This window comes from Pteropus medius, unplaced genomic scaffold (genome assembly GCF_902729225.1).
Source record: "Pteropus medius unplaced genomic scaffold, Ma_sr-lr_union100, whole genome shotgun sequence".
NCBI lineage: Eukaryota > Metazoa > Chordata > Mammalia > Chiroptera > Pteropodidae > Pteropus > Pteropus medius.
The window spans coordinates 17,703,597-17,724,312 of NW_024349802.1; the positions used below are offsets into that span (position 1 = coordinate 17,703,597).

General features: G+C 48.9%; 1 protein-coding gene across 3 annotated transcripts in view; it reads left to right on the forward strand.

The window, feature by feature from the left end:
• The window catches only part of PPARGC1B (PPARG coactivator 1 beta), a 99,622-nt gene extending 82,094 nt beyond the window's left edge, over nucleotides 1–17,528 (forward strand). The window contains exons 8-12 of one of the 3 annotated variants that reach the window (XM_039836517.1): nucleotides 995–1,787; nucleotides 4,650–4,725; nucleotides 6,753–6,877; nucleotides 9,131–9,285; nucleotides 10,132–17,528. In XM_039836517.1, coding sequence (XP_039692451.1) covers nucleotides 995–1,787; nucleotides 4,650–4,725; nucleotides 6,753–6,877; nucleotides 9,131–9,285; nucleotides 10,132–10,232 — 1,250 coding nt within the window. In that variant the 3' untranslated portion in view covers nucleotides 10,233–17,528. Of the gene's footprint in view, nucleotides 1–994; nucleotides 1,788–4,649; nucleotides 4,726–6,752; nucleotides 6,878–9,130; nucleotides 9,286–10,131 lie in introns of those variants that run through there. The other 2 variants (XM_039836518.1, XR_005647315.1) reach the window with 2 other exon arrangements.
• Nucleotides 17,529–20,716: the final 3,188 nt, after the last annotated feature.

A 20,716-nucleotide genomic window follows, 5' to 3' on the forward strand; every position in this document is an offset into this window, starting at 1 on the left:
CCTGCCACTACATCATAGGCCACACTGGGTTTTGAGATACACAACGAGGACATTATAAGGAGGAGGCTCAGGGCCCGGCTCAGCTGTTCAGCTGCCAACAGCCAGCACGTGAGCTGATGTTGGGGTCAGAAAAGAAAGAGCCACAGTCTTGTGTGGGAGACAGACTCACACTGCGACGAGTACTGTTCTGTGTGCACTGGTTCCAAAATGGGTGCAAGAGCTCTGGGAGCACAGAGGTGAGGTGTGGGGGGCAGGAGCGGGGCCTGGGCGGATTTGCAGGGCACTCGGAGGAGGGGGCACTTGAGCTGGGCTTGCAGAATGAGTAGAAGTTGGAGCGACAAGGGGAAGGCCTCCTCGGCGGCAGCGTCGATCTGAGTGTAGGCACAGAGGAGAGAAAGTTCAGGTGCACTCGAGAACACTGCTCACCTGACATCGTGACATGGCAGAACTAGGGGGTCAGCAAAGAGCAACCGCAAAAGGCTAAGAGGAATGCCAGGCTGAGGGATTCCGTCTGGATCCTGTAGACTTCGGGAGCCCCAGAGAGGAAGTGATTTGTGACATTTTAGCAAATTCCTTCTGGGGGAGGATACAGGCTAACGTCAGATTCAGGAGCACTAAGGACACTGGTGGTCAAATCTAGGTGGGAGGTTTTCTGTGGTGCCTGTTCCCTCTCTCCCCTGGGAGACGTCAGAGGCTGTTGGGAAGAAGAGTTGAGGGGGTTTGTTGAATGCCTGGACGACCTGGAGGCTTCAGCTACCATTGTCATGCTACAGAATGGATGGCAAATGGATTTCATCACATGCTGGCTCCGAGGAATTGATGATGGACTGTGTGAGGAGCCCAGGCCATGTCCAGGCTCATCCCGCAGTATGGTGACCCATTAGCGATGCCCGCCATACATTGGGTTGGGGAAGTGGGGGCACACTTTGCCATCCCAAACTAGGGTTTCAGTGATCTGTCTCTACTTCATGTGCTTCTCCTTTTGCATGGGTAGGACTCACCCCACCCACCACACCTCCATACAAGCCCACAGAGGAGGACCCCTTCAAGCCAGACATCAAGCACAGCCCAGGCAAGGACATAGCTCCCAGCCTCCCCACCCCAGAGGGCCTCCAGCTCGGGGCGGCCACAGGGGCGGCCCACAAGCTGCCAAAGAAGCACCCGGAGCGAAGCGAGCTCCTGTCCCACCTGCGGCATGCCACAGCCCAGCCAGCCTCCCAGGCTGGTCAGAAGCGCCCCTTCTCCTGTTCCTTTGGAGACCATGACTACTGCCAGGTGCTCAAGCCAGAGGGTGCCCTGCAGAGGAAGGTGCTGAGGTCCTGGGAGCCATCTGGGGTCCACCTTGAGGACTGGCCCCAGCAAGGTGCCCTGCGGGCTGCGGTGCAGGCCTCCGGTAGGGAGGAAAGCAGAAGCTGTGACGCAGGTGCATCTCCCAAGGACAATCTGCTGCTGAGAGACCACGAGATCCGCGCCAGCCTCACCAAGCACTTTGGGCTCCTGGAGGCCGCCCTGGAGGATGAAGAGCTGGCCTCCTGCAAGAGCCCCGAATATGACACTGTCTTTGAGGACAGCAGCAGCAGCAGTGGTGAGAGCAGCTTCCTCCTGGAGGAGGAGGAGGAGGTGGAGGACGATGAAGAGGACTCAGGGGTCAGCCCCCCTCATTCTGACCACTGCCCCTACCAGAGCCCACCAAGCAAGGCCAGTCGGCGGCTCTGTTCCCGCAGCCGCTCCAGCTCCGGCTCCTCATCCTGCCGCTCCCGGTCACCAGCCACCCAAAGGACCTTCAGGTATGGATGGGTGGCCTCAGGAGGGATGATGGGCAGCTGAGGACTCCAGTTCCCAGGGGGCCAGGAGAGGGAAGAGCCTTGACACCAGGGCTGTGTTTCTTTGTGTGGTCTGTGTTCTGGTTATAGGCCCTGGAGGTAAGCAGAGCCCGCTGAGTGACAGTCGGGAGCGGCCCAAATATCCTGGCCTCAGGAAAGGAAGAACACCTACTTTCTGGCCACTCGTGGCTTTGTGTCTAAATGAACTTATCCTTTATTCATCCGTTTTCTGCTTTAAATTTGTAAAGTGGATAGGTTTTTGTGGAAACATATGTCTACCCACACAGTTTAATGCCTATGTGGCACTTACATGTAAAAAGATTAGCATAATTCTAATCTGTGTTCTGAAAAATACCTGGATTTAAAGCCGTGGTAAGGTTTATTCTCATTTCTTGGTGTTGCTGAGTCGCACTGTGACTCTCCGCAGTCAGCTGCCCCCCTGGGAGCTCTTCGCACAGGGATGATGATGCGTCATGAGCCTGTTTGCTTATCTTTGCTCACTGAACCAGATTGCAGAGGGAGCTGGCCCAAAAGTCAGCGGGGAGCTGGGCAGAAAGAATGGAGGTCTGGCATATTTTAGTGGAGACAGGTTGCTTCTTTTCCTCATCTCAGCAAGATCTGACTCTTCCTGGAGAAGGCCTGAGGTCCGTCCATAGATGCAGGACCGAAACTCTCTGCCTGAGATGCACCTGAATGACCACTAGATGGTAGCCTTGAGTCTAGAGCTGTGCCGCTGAGTCACCTGGAGGGCTGGTTACCATGCAGATGGCTGGGTCCCACCCACTGAGTGTCTGATTCTGTAGGTCTAGGGTTGGGGGTGGAGAATTTGCATTTCTACCATGTTCCCAGGTGATGATGACTAGTCACCAGAGTGCCATACTCTGAACACCAGAATTAGGTAATAGAAAGATACCTTAGAAAAATTCAGCTTTCTTTTTATATATCTATACCAGCAGTTTGAAAATCTGATTAAAGCAAGACTCTTCTCCCGTTCATATGTGCGTAGACATCTACTGGACATTCAATTTTAGGGCATTCTCCAGACACTAATGTTAAGAAGCCCTGGACTATCTTACTGAAAATGAGTTCCCCAATGATTTCTCTAAAAGTCCTTCTATGCAGTAAGCCAGGATGACAAGTCAGAGCCATCTTCTCTGAGTCCTTTTTCTGGCCGTTCTTTCCCCAGTGGTTGCTGTGAGCTAAATGACTTGGTGTCCACATTAGGCATTGTTTCTGCAACGTTTGTTCAGAAGCTACTGAGGTTCTCTTCCTCTTTAAATACAGCCCCCAAGGCTAGAGCTAGAGCTGGAGCTGCCTGGCTTTCTCCCGCTGACCGGTTCGGGGGTGTGTGGGTATGGCCTGCGTCCATAAGCTTGCTGGCAAAGAGTTGGGAGCCTCTGTAGAAACCCCCATGGCTTCTCCTTTCTCGCTTCTTGCTTTTGGGCCAAGTTCAGGCTGGCTTTTTCTGCTCTCTAGAGAAAGTTAATTGGTTAACGCTGTTCCTGTTTAGCTGCCTGGCAGGTAAGTCTGGTAAACTGGTCATCAGTCTTCTCCGGACCCACATTTCTTTACCTGTGCTTCCACTACCAAACACCGGTCAACGGGAAACACTTTGAGCTGGTTTAACAACACAAACCCCAAATCCCACAGTACCTTCCAGTCACTCTCAGCTCTTCAAGTGGAGAAACCGCCAACTCCATTGCAAATAGATGATGATAACATTGTTGTATAGCACTTAAAAGTCTGCACTTCACATCCCCCTCTATTACCCTATTTGAGCTTCACGGGTGCGCTTGGAGGATGCATCTGCTTCTTATCCCCATTTTATAGGTAAGGAAGCTGAGGCTCAAAAAGGTTTAATAGAATATACAGCATGTGATTATCAAGCAGTTCCTGGGATAGTATTTATGTGCATTTTCTAACTTGATCCTCATAAAAGGCTAAGGAGGTGGATACAATAGAATCTCCCTATTTTACAGATGAACTGAAGCTGAGAGGGCTTAAGTAACTTGGCCCAAGGTCACCCAGCAGGCAGGTGGTAGAGTCAGTATACAAGCACAGGCTGAGAGCCCCGCTCTTCCCCTCTGCGCTGTGTCCACAAGGATGCAGACGGTGTGTGGCAGAGCTGGGACTCGGCCGCACCTCACATACCATGCTCCCTGCACTCCAGCAGCCTGGCCCTCTGGAGGAGAGGGCAGCATGCAGACAGGTAGGAAGGCGCAGGCATGTGGCATCCAGGCGCCTCTTCAAGCTGTGCATCCAGACTGAGTAGCCAGATGGCTGGACTGGACATGGGGCGGTGATGGCAAGGGTTGCTTCTGGGCCAGGCACCAACCACTAGAGAGCAGTGGGTCTATATTCAGCAAAGCTCCTTCCTCTGGCTCCCCTACATTCTAGCTTTCAGCAAATCTCATACTGAACCTGAGCCTCAGGCTTTTCATCTGGAAAATAGGAAAACATAAGTCCTCAAAAATGTTTTTTTTTTCCATCAGATCAAATATGATGATGAAGCGAAAGGGCCTTTCTACCCCTAAAAGCCTAAAAAGGCCAGGTTCAGAAGGGTTCCTATCAACCACACGGTGGTTCCCAGGCATCCAGTCCCAGAAGGTAGCAGAAGGCATGTGTCGGTGTTCGGACCCACACACGGCGCTAGGCTGTCACTGCTGAGGGGGCAGCTGGGCCTCTGCAGGAGGGGTTCTAACAGTTCCGCCCTCGTGAGTGAGTTGTAGAGAGGTGTCCCTTGCCTCCTGGAGCAGCTCCGCCCCCCCAAATCCCGTTTGGTCCCTCCAGAGAGTGAGTGCCTCTGCTTTGCTTGTTCACTGACAGATGTGAGAGCAGAGGGCCGTGTTCAGACGGAACGCCAAGCGTCCGGCACGCCAGGAAGCGGCGAGAAAAGGCCATTGTAAGTGACCTGGGGCCCCAGAGCCCGGAGTGAATGGGAACGAGCAGGGATGCCAGGAAGGACTGGGCCTTCATAGGCCTGAAACCCTGTGAGGCTAGCTTTGGCCTGCAGAAAATAATTACATTTCTTTCATTTAAAAAATCACAAAGGTCACCAAAGGGCATCAAAGGTGGCACCGTGCAAAGTGCAGCCAAGGGACTGGCTGTGAAGCATGCACTTGGTTCAGGGCCCAGTGTCAGGGCCTCCAGAGGCCAAGGGGTCAGCAGAGCTAGGCCAACCAGGCCATGCACCAGTCCCGCCACCACCTTCTGTGTGACCTTGGGCAGGTCTCCAAGCTTCCCTGAGCCTTGGTTTACTCATCTGTACACAAGGGAGTTGCACTTATGCTTTCTAAGGGTCCCCCACTTGATCAGGGCTAAGGGACCAAGAGAACCTATCCCTTGCTCCCCACTCACCTCCCTAATCCTTCCCCATAGTCAGTCCACAGTCCACATGCCTGGCGAACCTACTGCAGAGCACCCCACAGGGAAAATTCATCGGGAAGCTTTGGGGGGTGGGGGTGGAGCCAGCCCCTCCATGTCACTAGAAAGGAAGGGGAAGTAAGACAGATGCACAAATGACAGATTCTTCATTGCTTCCCCCCATGACGGGTGCTTTGGAGCAGAAGCAGAGGCACAGATAAGGTAATGCCTACCCTAGGTGCTTAAAACCACAGGCTGTTCAGGGGGCCTCTTGGAATCTACTTGTGATCACTCAGCAGATATGAACAAGTCAGATGAAGACTCCACTCCTGTGGTTGGGGCAGAAGGAAGAAGCAACAGACTCGTAAACAAGGAATAGACACTGTAAATGTAGATTGAGTGAAGCGCTATGAAATTAATCACGTCACCACTAAAACGTCTGAAATAAACAGTCGTGTTTTGACTGTTGGGGAGGATGTATTTTGATAATGGTCTGGGGAGGCATCTACAAGGACTTGGGCCCCGAGGGATGAAAGGAGCCAGCCAAGCAAAGATTTAGGAGAACAGTGAGTGGGGCAGCGGCAGGAAAGTGTCTGGAAGTCAAGGAGCTGCAGGGAGGCTGGGGGAGGGGGTTTCTACTTTGAGCTTAACTGAGCCGTATCCTGGTGTGGGATGCACAGTTCCTGTGACTGCCGACAGCAGTGCCTTGCTCTGGACCCCAGGCCTGTGCTTTCCTCCCTGCCTGTGGTATGGGAATAGGATGGCTCCAGAATCACTAGTTTTAACCTGCTCCCGGAGAAAACCTGTCCAAACCAGAACCTGTTGGTTTTGCCCACAGGAGCACAGGTTCCCAGGATCATGCTAGAATTTCTCCAGGAGGTCAAAGCGACTCTTCCAATGGCAGTAGCTTTAACCGGAAGAATCTCAGATTGGAGAAGAGAGAAGGGGAGGTTTCAGCTAGGCTTCGCCCCACCCCTTCCCTCCACTGGGCTGTTCTAGGGGCCCACAGGCATGGCACTGAGCTCACCTGAAGGTGACTTCAGTCACAGTGTCTACACACTGCCCCGGCAAAACCGAGGATACTGTTGGCTTCAGTAGCCCTATGTCCCCTGTCCGACTGCTTTCCTCCCAGCCCGCTCTGACTCCCTCTATGATCAATGCTTGCCCACCGCCACCTCAGCAACTTGCCTTTCCACCCCAACACCTCCCACGACCAAAAACACCGCAGACTCGAAACGAAATGGAAGCTACTGAGCATGCAGTTATAGGAACAGTGATGAACACCTCTCTTTCTTCACCCAGTCTCTGCTCATTTCCTTCAAGGGAGCAGTTGCTTCCTTTGGGGGTCACTTCCCCATTCGACACTCGGCGGCCCCCCTCCTCCAGCAGGACAGGTCCTCTGGGACAGCAACTATCACTGTTTTCCCTCTGACTCTGGTCCTAGCTGGTGTTGCTTGCTCAGTCAGGCATCATGGACTGGGGACGAGGACTCCATTGGAGCCCGCCACCAAAGGGGCTCCAGGAAGCCAGGTAATGACTAGGTCCCTCTGTGTCGCCCTTCTTGAGCAGGGCGAAGGCCGTGTGGTATATGTTCGAAATCTCTCCAGCGACATGAGCTCCCGCGAGCTGAAGAGGCGTTTCGAAGTGTTTGGTGAGATTGTAGAGTGCCAGGTGCTGACGAGAAGCAAGAGGTGAGTGGAGTCGAGCTATGGCAGGGGAGGGGGAAGGGAGGGGCAGAGGTCCTGATCCAGGGCTGGCCACACAGTAGATGCCTGAGAAGATTTGTGGAAAAAAGTTTAACAAAGTCCACTGCCTGGACCTGGAGAGCCAGGCACGGGAGCAAGATGAATAGGAATCCTGCAGCCCAGTAAGAGCAGTGAACATGTGCTGATGGTCTGCTAAGTACCAGTCAACTTCTGTGCATTCTCTGAAACTTCCCAATATGCCGTGACGAATGCACTCATTCTTTCCATGGCCGTCCTTTCCAGGGGAGCTCAGACAAGTTAACTGAGTAGCTAGTTAGTGACAGAGCCAGATCTGCAGCCCATTTGTGTTCTTTAAGAGCTGGTGAAGGGCAGCAAACAGCCCCTGGGGCGTAGAGGCACGCTTGCATGGGGACCTCACTGAGCTGCAAGCCCTCGATTCTTCTGTAGCAACCACTCCTGGAACCTCCCGCTCTGCTGGGCAGCCTGGTTTTTCCTCACTCACCTGGGGAAGCAGTGTTTCATCTATCAGTGGTCTGCAAGAATGGGTTGCATATAAATTCACAACTTAGATGTCAAAACGTTGTCAGCATCTTCCATTATACTTGCAAACTAAGTTATTAATGTTTTTAAATTCTAATTTAATAAATTTTTAAAAGCTTCAATGAGAAAATAGTGTCTGCACAAGAATCATTACACATCCATTAGGAGGGCTACAGAAAATAATAACAAGTGTTGGCGAGGATGTAGATATAAGGGAACCTTTGTACGCTCTTGGTGGGAATGTGAGCTGGTACAGCCACTGTGGAAAACAGTAGGGAGGCTCCTAAAAAAGTTAGACATAGAATTACCATATGATCCAACAATCTCATTTCTGGGTATCTACTCAAAACAACTGAAGCAAGATCTCAAAGAGATATTTTGCACACCCATGTTCATAACCCCATTATTCACAATAGCCAAGAGGTGGAAACCACCCACCCATCCATCTGCAGATGAATGGATAAAGAAAATATGGTATGTGCGTATGATGGAATATTATTCAGCTTTAAGAAGGAAGGAAATCCTGTCACATGCTACAGGCATGGATGAATCTTGAGGACATTGTGCTAAGTGAAATAAGCCAGCAACAAAAAAGACAGATACTGTGTGCTTCTACTTACACGAGGTACCTAGAAGAGTCAAATTCATAGAAACAGAAGGTAGAATGGTGAGTACCAGGGACTGGGGAGAAAGAGGTAAAGGGAGTTGTTGGCTTAATGGTATAGAGCTTTGCAGGATGAAAAGTTTCTGAAAGTCTGCTGCACAACAATCTGAACATATGTAACACTACGAAACTATACACTTAAAGCTAGTAAAGATGGTAAATTTTATGTTATGTGTTTTTACTACCGTTAAAGAGTCATTACACAAATGGAACTCTTCATTTATGTGCAGTCTTCAGGATATCAAATGGAGATAACATGTGAAAACAGCCAGCAAATTAATCTCTAAAGAGAAGGGTCGGTTTGTTAAGATTTTAAAAAGCACACACAAGTCCCAGACACACTACCAGTCTCAGACATTGAAAGAGGCAGAAGGCGTCCAACTTTGGCCTGGCTCAGAGGATGGTCAGGAAATGTGATTCAGTTGAGCATTTATTGGGCACCTACTGTTGGTGAGCCTGTCCTGAGTGGTGGGGAAACTCTATGCTGTCTCTGCCCTTGAGGAGTCTGCTTAGCGTTCATGGAACTGAAAAGTCAGGGTTGGGGTGGGTAGAACTGACTTTAGGCCCCCGTCACCTTGATATCCTACTCAGGCAGGCTTCCCTCCTGGTGGCAAAGTGACTGCCTCAAGCTCTAAGCTTTATCTACTGCCAGGGGGAGCAGGAGTCTCCTCCCTGGTTCTAGCACAGACCTGGGATGGATTCTTTGGGGTTCCACTTTGGGCAACAGGCTTATCCTTGAACAAATCATTGTGGCCAGAAAGGGCCACAGTCGTGTAGCTTACCCTGGCACCCTGCGCCCAGCTGAGCACGTGGTGCTTTCGTCAGAGGAAGGGAAGTGGATGCTGAGCAGGCAGATGCAACAGATGTCTACCACGGAAGATGAGACATGCACAGAATACCGGCAACATTAGGAAGGGCTAGCCAAAGAAGTGGTGACTGAGGCTGGTCTCGAAGGATGTGGGAGTGCTAGGATGGGGCCATAACACGACATGAGGCAAATGGCCCAGTAACACGGTCCCCTTATCCTCCCCCAGGGGCGAGAAGTACGGCTTCATTACTTACCGGCGTTCTGAGCACGCTGCCCTCTCTCTGAGGAACGGCGCGGCCCTGCGCAAGCGCAATGAGCCTTCCTTCCAGCTGAGCTACGGGGGACTCCGGCGCTTCTGCTGGCCCAGACACACCGACTACGGTAAGGACGCAGGGCCCCGCCTCATTCCAGTAAGACCCAAAGCACGAGGGGCAGAGAGCTCCCTTGATGAAACCCAGACCTGGAGCCCCGTCTGGACCTGGCTCCCACATCCAAGCTCCAGTGTGCTGATTGGTGTTAACTTTGCAGCCACTTCGCCTGGAGGCTGCCATCTTGATTTTATCTTCTGGCTGTGGTCCATCAAAAAGAGAGATTCAGGCCTCCCATGGCCTCTTGGAAGGGCCAATCTTGTGTTCACAGCCAGCTGGCAGAACTGTTAATACTGTTTCTTTGACCTCACAGGGCCAGTAGCTGCTCTGCCTTCTTGAGGGCCATTCCATGATGGCCCCAACAGGCAGCAGCCTTGTCCATTAAGGGGCCACAGTGAAACGATATTGTCACCATGCCCTCATAATTTGGGGACAAATTGGTGAAAAAGGACAAAGAAGTACAATTCAGGAGAGAATTATTTGTAGGAGAGAATTATTTGCAGCCTCCATAGTGCAGGGCTGAGCGTCAGGGGACCTAGGCCAGGCAGCGCTCCACCTGGGACCTAGTTTCTTATCTATAGAGTATAGCATATCAGAGCTGGGAAGGAGCTCTGGGGTGCTCTAGTTCAGCCCTCCACTCCCATCCTACAAACAGGGCAGCTGAGGCCCTGAGACATAGGTGACACGACACAGATGTCACAGCAGAATGGCAGAACCAATGCTCGCTGTCCAGTGTTCTCTGAGGCTTTGGGCCACATCAGCTCCGTGGGGCTGCCCCTGGTGGCAGATTTTCTGATCATCTGGCCTTTCTAAGTTGCTGGCCTTTCCCACTCACTGACTCCTCCACCCCCCTGCCCAGATTCCAATTCAGAAGAGGCCCTTCCTGCGTCAGTGAAAAACAAGTACGAAGCCATGGATTTTGACAGCTTACTGAAGGAGGCCCAGCAAAGCCTGCACTGATAACAGCCTTAACCTTCGAGGAATACCTCAATACCTCAGACAAGGCCCTTTCAATATGTTTACGTTTTCAAAGAAAATGAGTATATGAGAAGGAGAGAGAGCGAGCGTGTGAGAGAGCACACATGAGAGCGAGAGAGACTTGAAACTGCTGTCCTTTAAAAAAAAAATCAATGTTTACATTGAACAAAGCTGCTTCTGTCTGTGAGTTTCCATGGTGTTGACGTTCCACTGCCACATTAGCATCCTCGCTTCTGACGGATTGTCCCGGATGCGTCTCCAAGTGCTGGGTCAGTCACCCATCTGCCCTTCCTTCCCGACCGACTTCCCCTTGTAGACGTGCAGCCGTGTTCACCACAACATTTCTTGTCTGTAGTGTGTGATGATGAAATTGTTACTTGTGAATAGAATCAGGATTATAAACTCATTTTTAATTGAAAAAAAAAAAGTATATCCTTAAAATAATGTATTTATGGCTCAGATGTACTGTGCCTGGGGTTATTGTATTGCTTCCTTGATTTTTTAACTATGCACTGTTGTGAGGTGTTTGCCACTGAGCTGCTCTGCTCCCTTTACCAGAATGCCCCAGAGGTTCTGGGTGGCCAGTAGACTGGTCCCAGGGGAGGTGTGGCCTGCAGCCACAACGAGGAGCAGTGGAGAGATGTTTCTGGGCCTTTTCTGCCAAGCCCTGCTCTGTCTCTCATTGAGCGAGTTTGGGTCCAATTACAATCAGAGCCCTCACTTGGTGCCCAGCTCTCACTTAGAGTTTCCACCTGGCCATGAGTCCTTCCAAGAGGCCAAGACCTTTGCGGACCTTGTAAGAAAGGCAGGGCGAGTTATGTTATTTCTGTTTTTCCAGGTGAGGTAGGCAGTGCCCCAAGAGGTGAAATGACTTGCCTGAGGTCCCACAGCCAGTGAGAGGGCAGAGCAGTGACCCAGCCCGGGCCCCCTGATTCTTGAGCCCATGCTCCTGCATAGCTGGAGTAAAGATGTAACATTTCAGGAGCTGGTAGGTAGAGGTGAGTTCAGCTGAATTGGGCAACAAGCTAAAAGCCTACAGGCTCATTGTGGCAGTTAAGTCAACAGCTGACTGCCAGCATTTGGTGAGTTCAAGTTCTGGTGTGCGTTTTGGTCCTGTGGTTTGCCTCCACCTGTGGACATATCATTAGGGCTTCAGTGACACATCTGGAGTGGCATGGAGAGGCCATCTGAGAGCAGTCATCCTTTTGGGGCCAGTCACCAACCCGTATTACTCCCTTCACCTGATCTTTCTTTTTCCTCAGTTGTCAAGTTGTTTTGGGGGTGTGGGGAAAGGGGAGCAGGAAGAGGATGTGAGGGTTGGGGACAGATAAGACAACCTCTAAGCTCCTTTGAAACTTAGAAAACATGCTAATTGGATTTTACTTTAAAATTTGTGTTCTCGAGTGATTCAAAGCCATGTCCAGCTTGGATGTTCTGCAGGTGCCTTGGGGGCCACCCGTGAGGGAGCGCATGGCCAGGCAGGGTATGAGCATGTTGCTTCTGCCTCAGAGTAGCTCCAGCTTGATTTTTTTCAGACATCAGGGTTCCTTGGGAAAATTTTATGTTCGAAAAGAAAAGAAAAAAACGTCCTGCTGTTTAAAAAAAAGTTCAAAATTGACTCCTTAAACTAAACAAGCTAATTTAATGTATTGCTAGTGCCAGGCCTAGTTCTTTGAGAATTGGTAGTTGATTTTTTTTTTTTTTTTTTTTTAAGATTTTCAAATACCTCAGTACGTAAACAGAGCCGATGAACTTGTACTGGGTAGTGAGCATACTCCACGGCCACAGAGGAGGCTGGAGGAGACATGCTTTAAAGACAACAGGGAATTTGAGCTTCTGTGCGTCAAGTCATTTGACCTCTTTGAGCCCCAATTTCATTTTCTGTGAAAGGGACTGAGGGGGAGAATTAGTCAAGCTGTTCTCCAAAGTCCCTGCCAGCCCTAACAGTCTTAGCTTCTGCTAAGGCAGTGTCTAGCTCAAGATGGCAGATACACTGTACGTGTGTCACTATAGCCACAGCCTTGGCCAGAGACAGACACAACTTATCTACCACAGCACTCACGTTCTTTGAGCCTGGTCCTGTCGTTAGAAACCTCGGCACAGTGCTCTGAGCAGACATTAACCTATTCGACATCCTGGTCTAATTTTCGAAAGGTTTCCATAACACAACGATATGGTGGCTGGGTTTCGTGCTAGCCCATCTTTGTCTGTCATGTCGTGATCGATGAGAGAAAATTCCCCTAAAGCCATTCTTTGGCATACAATTCCCAATATTTCTGTGACACACAATCCCATTTGGGGTGGGGGTGGGGAGTGGAATAGCAGACATGAACGTGTTTGGCAAGGCAGGGTTTATGAGGATGGACCAAAAAAAAGGAACTTTCCACAGCACAGACCTGAACATTTTAAATTCCTTTTATAGCTATTCACTGCCTAGCACACAGTAGGCACACAATAAATGGCTGTGGAATAGAATGGCACAGAATAGAATTTAAATCCGTCTGCTGCCTGCCCTCTGGAAGCCGATAGGAAAGAACTCTCGATTCAGAGTGGGGCTAGGTCATGTCTAAGCCCCTCTTATTGGCTTCTTCCTCGATTGCGCTAGGCCAGAAGTTCTACGCTGGGCAGGTGGTGCCTTAGGGTAAAGAAATTCAGATTTTTAGTGAAGGACAAGCCTCTCCCCTCCTCTGGGTCAGCTGAAGCTGTCCTTTCTCGTCAGGTTAATACAGGGGTCTTAAAGTTACTTAAACTTGGCCCTTGAACAGAGCAGAGATCTGAGCAAGGCAGTGGGGTGTGACGTGCCTAAGGTCAGAGCTGGGAGCTGCTGATGAGAGGGTGCCTGCCGAGGACATCACGCAGTTTCTGCTCACTATCCTGTACCGGAAAGGCAACAGGTTCCAAAGCTGACTGATCCTGCAGACCACCTCTATCCAGAAGACTCATTCGGTGCTGTGTATTATTTACCAAGGAGGCTCCAAGGTCTCTCCAGGAAAACGAGCAAACCTTGGTCTCTCTCCCACCAACTTAAGCAGTAACCCAGAGGGAGCAGCTGCCATTGGCAACCATCTCGTTGTAGCTCTGTCCTAGTATTTGCTCTCAATGATGTTTACATGTGATTGGCATACAGCTTACTATAGACCGTGTCGGTAGCTGCCCACGCAAGGCAGCATGTACTGTCTATCTCTGTGCTGTGCTGGTGTTTTCCAAAAATATCCGATCCAACCGCTAAGTGGAATTCTTCCATCTCCTTCTTCAGTCGATACAAGGCTGAATCAGAATCCTCACTCTCGGGGGCTCTGGTTATCGAAGGAAAATGCATCAAAGAAGTAAAGAATATGAGTGGATGGAGTGTAGCTAAGTCTCCCACCCCCTTACCCCTTTATACCTTGCCCCCCAATCAGAAAACTCCTTGGTGTCTAAAAGCACCCGTCAGGTGTCTGCACCTGCCATGAGATCTGGCAGCGTGGCATGTGGGACATGCTTGGGAGAGAGGCAAGGCTTTGGGGGCTTCGGGAGAGGGAGGGGAAAGGAAGGAATGCTCTGAGCTCAAAGACTCAGTACCCAAGTCCCGATGTGGGAAGAGATGATGCAGTAAGGTTTCTTTTGCTGCCTAAAGCCTATGCCTCTTCATGTTCTGAGGGCAGTTTCTTCTAGGCGTGTGCAATACACATGCCCAAGCTGCCGTGCGGGCGGGGAATGGAACAGGCAGGGAAGGCAATGACAGCGAGGTCCTTCTGCATGAACAGGTCGAAACCCCATTCCAGGCCTTGGGTTCAGTTGAAATCACAGCTGAGCCTGCAGCTTGAGAGATAGGTCATCCCAAATGTGAAGCAGAAGCCACTCCAGAGAATTTGTTGATTTGACTCACTTGATGTCAAAACTGCAGTAATTTTCTTAGTATTTGACGTGTAGCAGTTGCCCTCAGATATGACCAAGGAAGGAAATTAGATGTACAGTAGCAAATAAAGTAAACCTGTTGGTTTCATTGGCCAAAGAAGACGGTCCTGCTCACCCTTTCCCAGTGGGGTGGAAGGAAACTGGTTAGTACTTATGTGCAATATGTTTAAGCTGGTCTCCAAGTTCCTGAGGCATTTGCACACACAGATGGGCTTCAGGACCGTGTGCCAAGTTCAGAGGTACAGGGTAAGTGGAGGGAGAGCTTGGGAGCTGGAAAACCCATGTGCGCAGAGATACCCAAAGCAGATGGGGACAGGGAGCCATTGGGAGCTTGCCGCATGATGTCCAGGAAGTAGGCGGAGGCTGACTTTGCATTGAACCAATAAAAGCACTTTGAGAAAACCACAACACTTCAGCTTGTCTCCATGTGTCCACACTGGCAAATAAGAGTCTCCTTTGGCAGCTTGAGGTACTGTCATCCTAGGGATGGGGCCAGGGCATCGGGAAGGAGGCTGATGTGAGGGAGGAGAGAGCAGAGATGCCTTCCAAGACATCAGCAGCAGGAGAGCCCATCCTAGGTTTTGGATCTTGGTACTTATTTTTGTAAAAAAAAAAAAAAAAATTAAAGCCTCCCAGCTGATCGAAATGGATTTACAGAGCAAGTCATTTAACTATAAGCCATCTCAGAGTGAGAAATTCGATGTTTCTTCCTTTCTATGGGATCCTGGGCTCTCTTTACTCATCTAGTAAATGAGAATATTGGATGGGATGAATCTTCAAGTCCTTTCACCTCTGATAGGCTCAGATTCCCTTCTCTGGCTGTGCTCAGCTCAAGTTCAGGGTGAAGATCTCTGCAAGGTAACCAACCAGCAGCAGATTCCAACCCACACGGTCCTGGCCGAGCTACCTTATAGGAGGAGGCCAGCTCCCCAGGACAGATCTAAGCCATAGTTTCTGGTGGCCAGCGTGGCTAGGTGGCGATGTCAAGAATCTCACATTAACCTTGTCATCATGCCCGCCAAACAGTTTTTAATCCGAATGTCGTGACCACTTGGCTGTTTCTCTGTTGCTCTCAGATAATACTAGCAATACACTGTTTTTTTTTTGTTTTTTTTTTGTTTTTTTTTCCAAAACAACTTAACTTAGGCACTTTTCACACATTTCTTTCAAATGATTGTAAAACATATGGGGCGACAGGAGGCCTTGATCACGCTGCATATGTTTAGGGCAGCTTTTGTTTTTTTTGTTTCTTTAATGGTATAGCAGCGGTGACTGAAGCTTTGAGATTTGAGGGGACAGATTTTCAGATATTCTGTTTCATCAGAATGCCTTGCACATCCATAAGCAGGGCAGAAATCCAACTGCCTGAATCGGGGGCTTGGAAAATACGCTTTTATAGGTGGTCAGTCCCTAGGCTGTGCAACAGCACCACAAAGAAGTGTTTATGTAGCTAGAACCCCCTCTGTGCTGTATTTTTTTGTCAAAGGATCCTTCAAGGGAGCCTAATAAAGCCTCCTTTTCCACTTTGCTGGCCTTGCTCTGGGTGACTTTTGAACGGATTGGTTCGCTTCCACCTCAGCACTTTGCCTTATCAATGTCTAGTCGCCATCTAGTGGCCAAAGACTGTATCCACCAGCTACTCAGATGGAAGGCAAATAAATCCTTTCCACCACCTTGCTGTCCAACACGCACTTTGGGAATGAAATGTAATGTCATGAGCGAACTGTCTCTGTGTTTAGAGCCCAGTGTAACACGCAGACTGAGAAGCCTACTAGCTCTCCTGTGGGCAGAGGAGAAGGAGTGGACCCTGTGTCTAGGGACCTGGGAGGGGTTTACTATAACTGCAATACTGGCAGCCCAGCTGCTGACCCTGTTAAGTGAACCTCTGCTAGGTGGCCCACATTGTACCCTCAGGACAAGCAAAGGTTAGATGTCAGGATTCTGAGTAGGAGCTGGCCATGGCTTTTGATATGGCCCACCGAATAGCCAAATAGGTTATTTTTTGTCATTAGTTTGTTTTTGCTTCTATATTTTGTATTTTAAAATCTTGTCAAGTGTTTCTGTGTTAGGAATAAAAAGTCATAAACTATTTCCGACTTTGTTTCTTGAGGGATGTTCCGATTCTGGCGGAACAGCTTGGAAATCTCAAGGGGTGCGTGGTCAGGGTGGCCAGTGGAACGGGGAGTGGGCCACTTGGATTTCCAGATGGTTTCTGGGGAGAACGACCATCCCAAAGTCTGGCTTGGTGCAATCTGCTCTGGAAATTAACACCCGCCCCCTTCACCTCCTTGTGCTGTGGTGTTAGCGTTGACTTTGAGCATCCGCTTCTTCCAGAGGCAGCTGCTAATGTTGAAACCAACACAAGATCTCTCTCCCCAACCCCAGATTTCTAAAGAGACAGTGTCTGTAGCTAGCCTTAATCAACTGGGCAAGGTGGTCCCTGTGGTCTGTTCCAGCATTTCCAAATCTTGGACTCAAATCTTTTTCTCTTGGTGTGACTACGCAGCCTAGAGAATTCTGAGCAATAGGAAGCCAGGACTTTCCCCAGCTCTGTGACAGGGTCAAACCAGGGAATGGCTAACCTTGTGAGTGAGGTTTGGGCATCCCCAGGGGTACTACCGTAGGGGGCATTATTTATTAGGAAGCTCAACAAGGAACTACAGCCTGGGGTGCGTGAGTGCAAGGCTATGTGTGTGTGTGTGTGTGTGTCTGTGTGTCTGTGTGCACGCATGCGCCCGCATGCCTGTCTGTTTGTGTGTATGTGTGGAATTACATTGATGCATTTCTTGAGAAAGGTGCAAGAATTTCACCTACACAGAGGGACACATCTGCTTTGTTATTTATAATAGAAAGCTAAATTTTAGTTTTATAAAGGACACTGCTAGTGATTGGGAATTGAGGTTTTAGTTTTGCTATTTTTTTTAATTGGTAGAGGATTTTTATATATTTTTTCCATTTTGTTGGGTTGTGTCCTTATTTATATAAATATTTTATCCGTAAGAGGCAAGGAAGGAATCTTCTTTGCTTTTAATTATTGTGGTTGTCATCGTCCCTATTTTATTTCTGGTGTGATTTATCTGTCCTACCTTCTAAATGAGAAAATGTTTTCCTGTATTTGTACATTGTCAGATTCTATAGTTTCATAGATAATTTAACCAAATCGCTCTATGTATTATTATTCTGTGAGTATAAAGTTCTATTTTAACGTCTGTAAATACTTCAGAACTGGCTTCTTTTCTCAAACTCCCACTGCGGAGTTATTGTTTACATCACAAAAACTGTAGAATCTCTATGCTCATGTACTGTAAATAGTGAAGTGATCTGCTTATAAATAAACTTAACAAATACACTATGGAGATTAAAAAGGAAATACCACCCACAGCTCTGCCCAGGTGTGTCTTTCTTTCTTAGCCCTGCGTGCTTGTTGAGGGATATTCTATTGTCCAACTGGAAAAGGCCTCTGGTTTCAATGTCACCCAATCCAGGTGTGTCCCCTACCCCACCAAGGTTTTCTGAGCTCACTTTTCTTCCTTCACGGCAATTTTCATGGGTCGTAATGAATCATTCAGACTTACCTCATGAAACACATATTCTATCACCAGCTTTTGCTGTGACTTTTATAAAGCTGTGCCACTTTCTAAACAGGACGACCTTGTTTGGGTGTGTTAGCTTTTCCATGCAAGCACACTAAATAAATGTGCCGAAAGAGATTTTGACACTGTGGTTTCAGGCAAAAACACTCACCAATTGACAACTCTAAAGCAATTTCTGGTCAGAGGACATGGAGAACAGATTTGAATTGTGTGCCATATTTGGGTGAACGAGGAGCTTTTTCCTTTGCTCACTTACTCCTCGCAAGAGCAGTGAAGTGGCATTTTCCAAGACTCTCAGTTTTTCCTCAGTTTCAAAACACTCTTGGGTTTAGCCTTTATTTTGCCCTAAAGCTGCTTTAATGTTAGTGTTTTTAAGTGCAGTTGGAATGCAAGATACCCATGTGCCCCCAGAGGGTTGAAACATTGGTGAAGAAAATTACGTACAAACAAGAACAGGTACAATAAGCCATTCCATGCCATGTTATGTGCAGACTATTCTCAATTTTTTTATTATCTACAGAAACTAGTTTCTTATTGTTCAGGTGATTTATTTTTTCAATCTGGAAATTGTTTGGATTTCTTTGGTTGGAAGGGAATGCACCCTGATTCTCCCTTTTAAAATGAATGGAGGTGTTTGCACTCAGCGACGGCGTTCTCTGGTATGAACTGGGGTCCTTAGAAAAGTTATCTATGTGATCGATTGCTCAGTATCTGTCACCCCTTACCAGATGGTGAACTCTAGGAGAGTAGGGCCGCTTCTGCATCCATTGCAGGATGGATGAGTGAGAGGCAACTATCTATAGGATTATACACAGCTGGGGAGGCAGCCAAGCCACAGAGTCACAGAACTAATCCCTTCAAAGATGCATCTCATGATGCAAGGAATAAAATGGGAAATTTAGAGCCTCAAGACGTGCGTTTGAGACCCAGCTCTGCCACTTCTGTATTGTGCAAACTTGGACAAGCCACTTCTTTGGCCTCTGGTATCTCCAACTATGAAACAAGATGATCTGCTTAGATGAACTCAAAGGTCCTAAAAGGCTGATTCTCAGAAGCAGTATGGTGCAGGGAAAATTGTTACAAGCCAGGAGTCTGGTATCAGCTTGCTTGGCTTTGGATCCTGACTCTGCCACTTATCAGCAGGGTGTCCTTGGGCAGTTTTCTTAACCTCTCTGAGTCTCTTCCTCATGTGATACATGGGGCTAGTAATAGCTTCTACCCTAGTAATATAGAGTTTTCGTGAGGATGAAATCAGGTCGCGCACAGTACCTAAGACATCAGAGGCGCTTAATTGACATTCGGTACAATCATCATGCGTGGTCTTGCTTGGTGCTGACCACAGCCCTTGAGAGGCGTGGCAAGGATTATGGCCCTCAGTTGGCAGATGGAGAAGGCTCAGGACGAGGCAGAGCAGAGGGAAACAGTCCAAGAAAAAGCCTGGACCAGCAGCATCACCCATATGCCCCTGGGTGACACAGTTCTCCTCTTTACCCTGCCGCTTAACCCTACATGTGTAGGGACATGCCTTAGCTTAAAAGACCACTGCTCTGAGAGTATCAATTTCAGGAGGGCAGAAAATGTAGCTTGGGAATTAAAAGATGGGGGTTCCAGACCCAACTCCCTCCTGACACGACCTGTAAATGTGGGCAGGGCTCATGTGTCAGAAGCCCAGACTGATCTGCTATGGAAGTCACTGTGTCGCGTACCCTGTACACTGTGTTCTCTGTGGACTTGGGCATCTGCTTCTGAAGGGAAGGCAGGGAACGGTGCCATGGACTTTGCCCAGCCCATCCCCTCACTGGCTTTCGGTTTCCTCATTTATCTAAAAAGGGAGAGGTTAGAGTAGATCAATGGTTTACAAACAGTTTTGAGAAATCACGTATTTCCTCTCCTGAGCGGCAACTTTAATATCTTAGCTTCCACGAGACATCCTATTTGGGAGGAAGAGAAGGTCTAGAGCCAACCCCCACTTACAGGAGAACCGGGAACAAGGGACCGTTTTATACGCCACCATAAGGAAGCAGATGGATAAATACAGAATAGGGGACAACTGACACTGTTCCTGCAACAAGTCACTGGCAAAGGAAAAAGGAGGAAGCACTGTTAAAGATTAAAAGAGACTTGGAGACATAACAACTAAAAGCGTAAAACTTGTTTGGATCAGATTCGAGCAAACCGACTAAAGACTTGCTACAGTGGGGGAGGCTGGATTAAGGGCCGCTGTCAGGAGGCGGGTTCCTCAGCAGGCAGCCTCTGCAGTGGACTTGGGCTGCCAGGTGATTAAGGAGTGCCCTCAAAACCAAAACCGACGCCAGGGGAAGGGAAAGGAGAGGGAGCGGGCAGAGGGAGAGGCTGAGCAGCAGTGTGAGCCAACGACACCCCCGGGGAGCCCCACGAGGAGTCGACAAGGTACAGCGGCCCTGTAGAGGTGTCCATGTCGGGCCAAGATGGCCAGCCCATAACACCTGGCATAATAACATAGTCACAGGATGCAGGCCACCTTGGGAAAGGGTGTGACCTTGGGCAACGTGTCTCCACGCAGCTGAGGTCATCCCCAAAGGGGCTGATGCAGGGCTGTCTGCCGACAGCTCTCCCAACCACCGAGGCCACGAGTCCTGCCCTCTTCACGAAAGGGTCTAAACCGTTCATCACGGGATCTGCCACACCTGGGTATTAGATGTTTGTTTCTTGCATGTGATAATGATGTGGTTCTGTTAGAAAGTGCCCATATGTCTTTAAAGATGAAGTGAAATGACATATCTGGAATTTGCTTTTAGATATTTCAGCTAAGAAAAAATTGAAAAAGAAATATAAAAGGGCAGATGAAGGAAATGTAGCGACATCTTGATACTTGAAATCAGTGATAGGTAGGTGGGGATTCATTAAACAATTCTCTACTTTTGACAATGAAAAATTTTATAACAAAATGGAAGTGTAAGAACAAAAATGATTTTAAGCAAGCAAGTGAATCCGGCA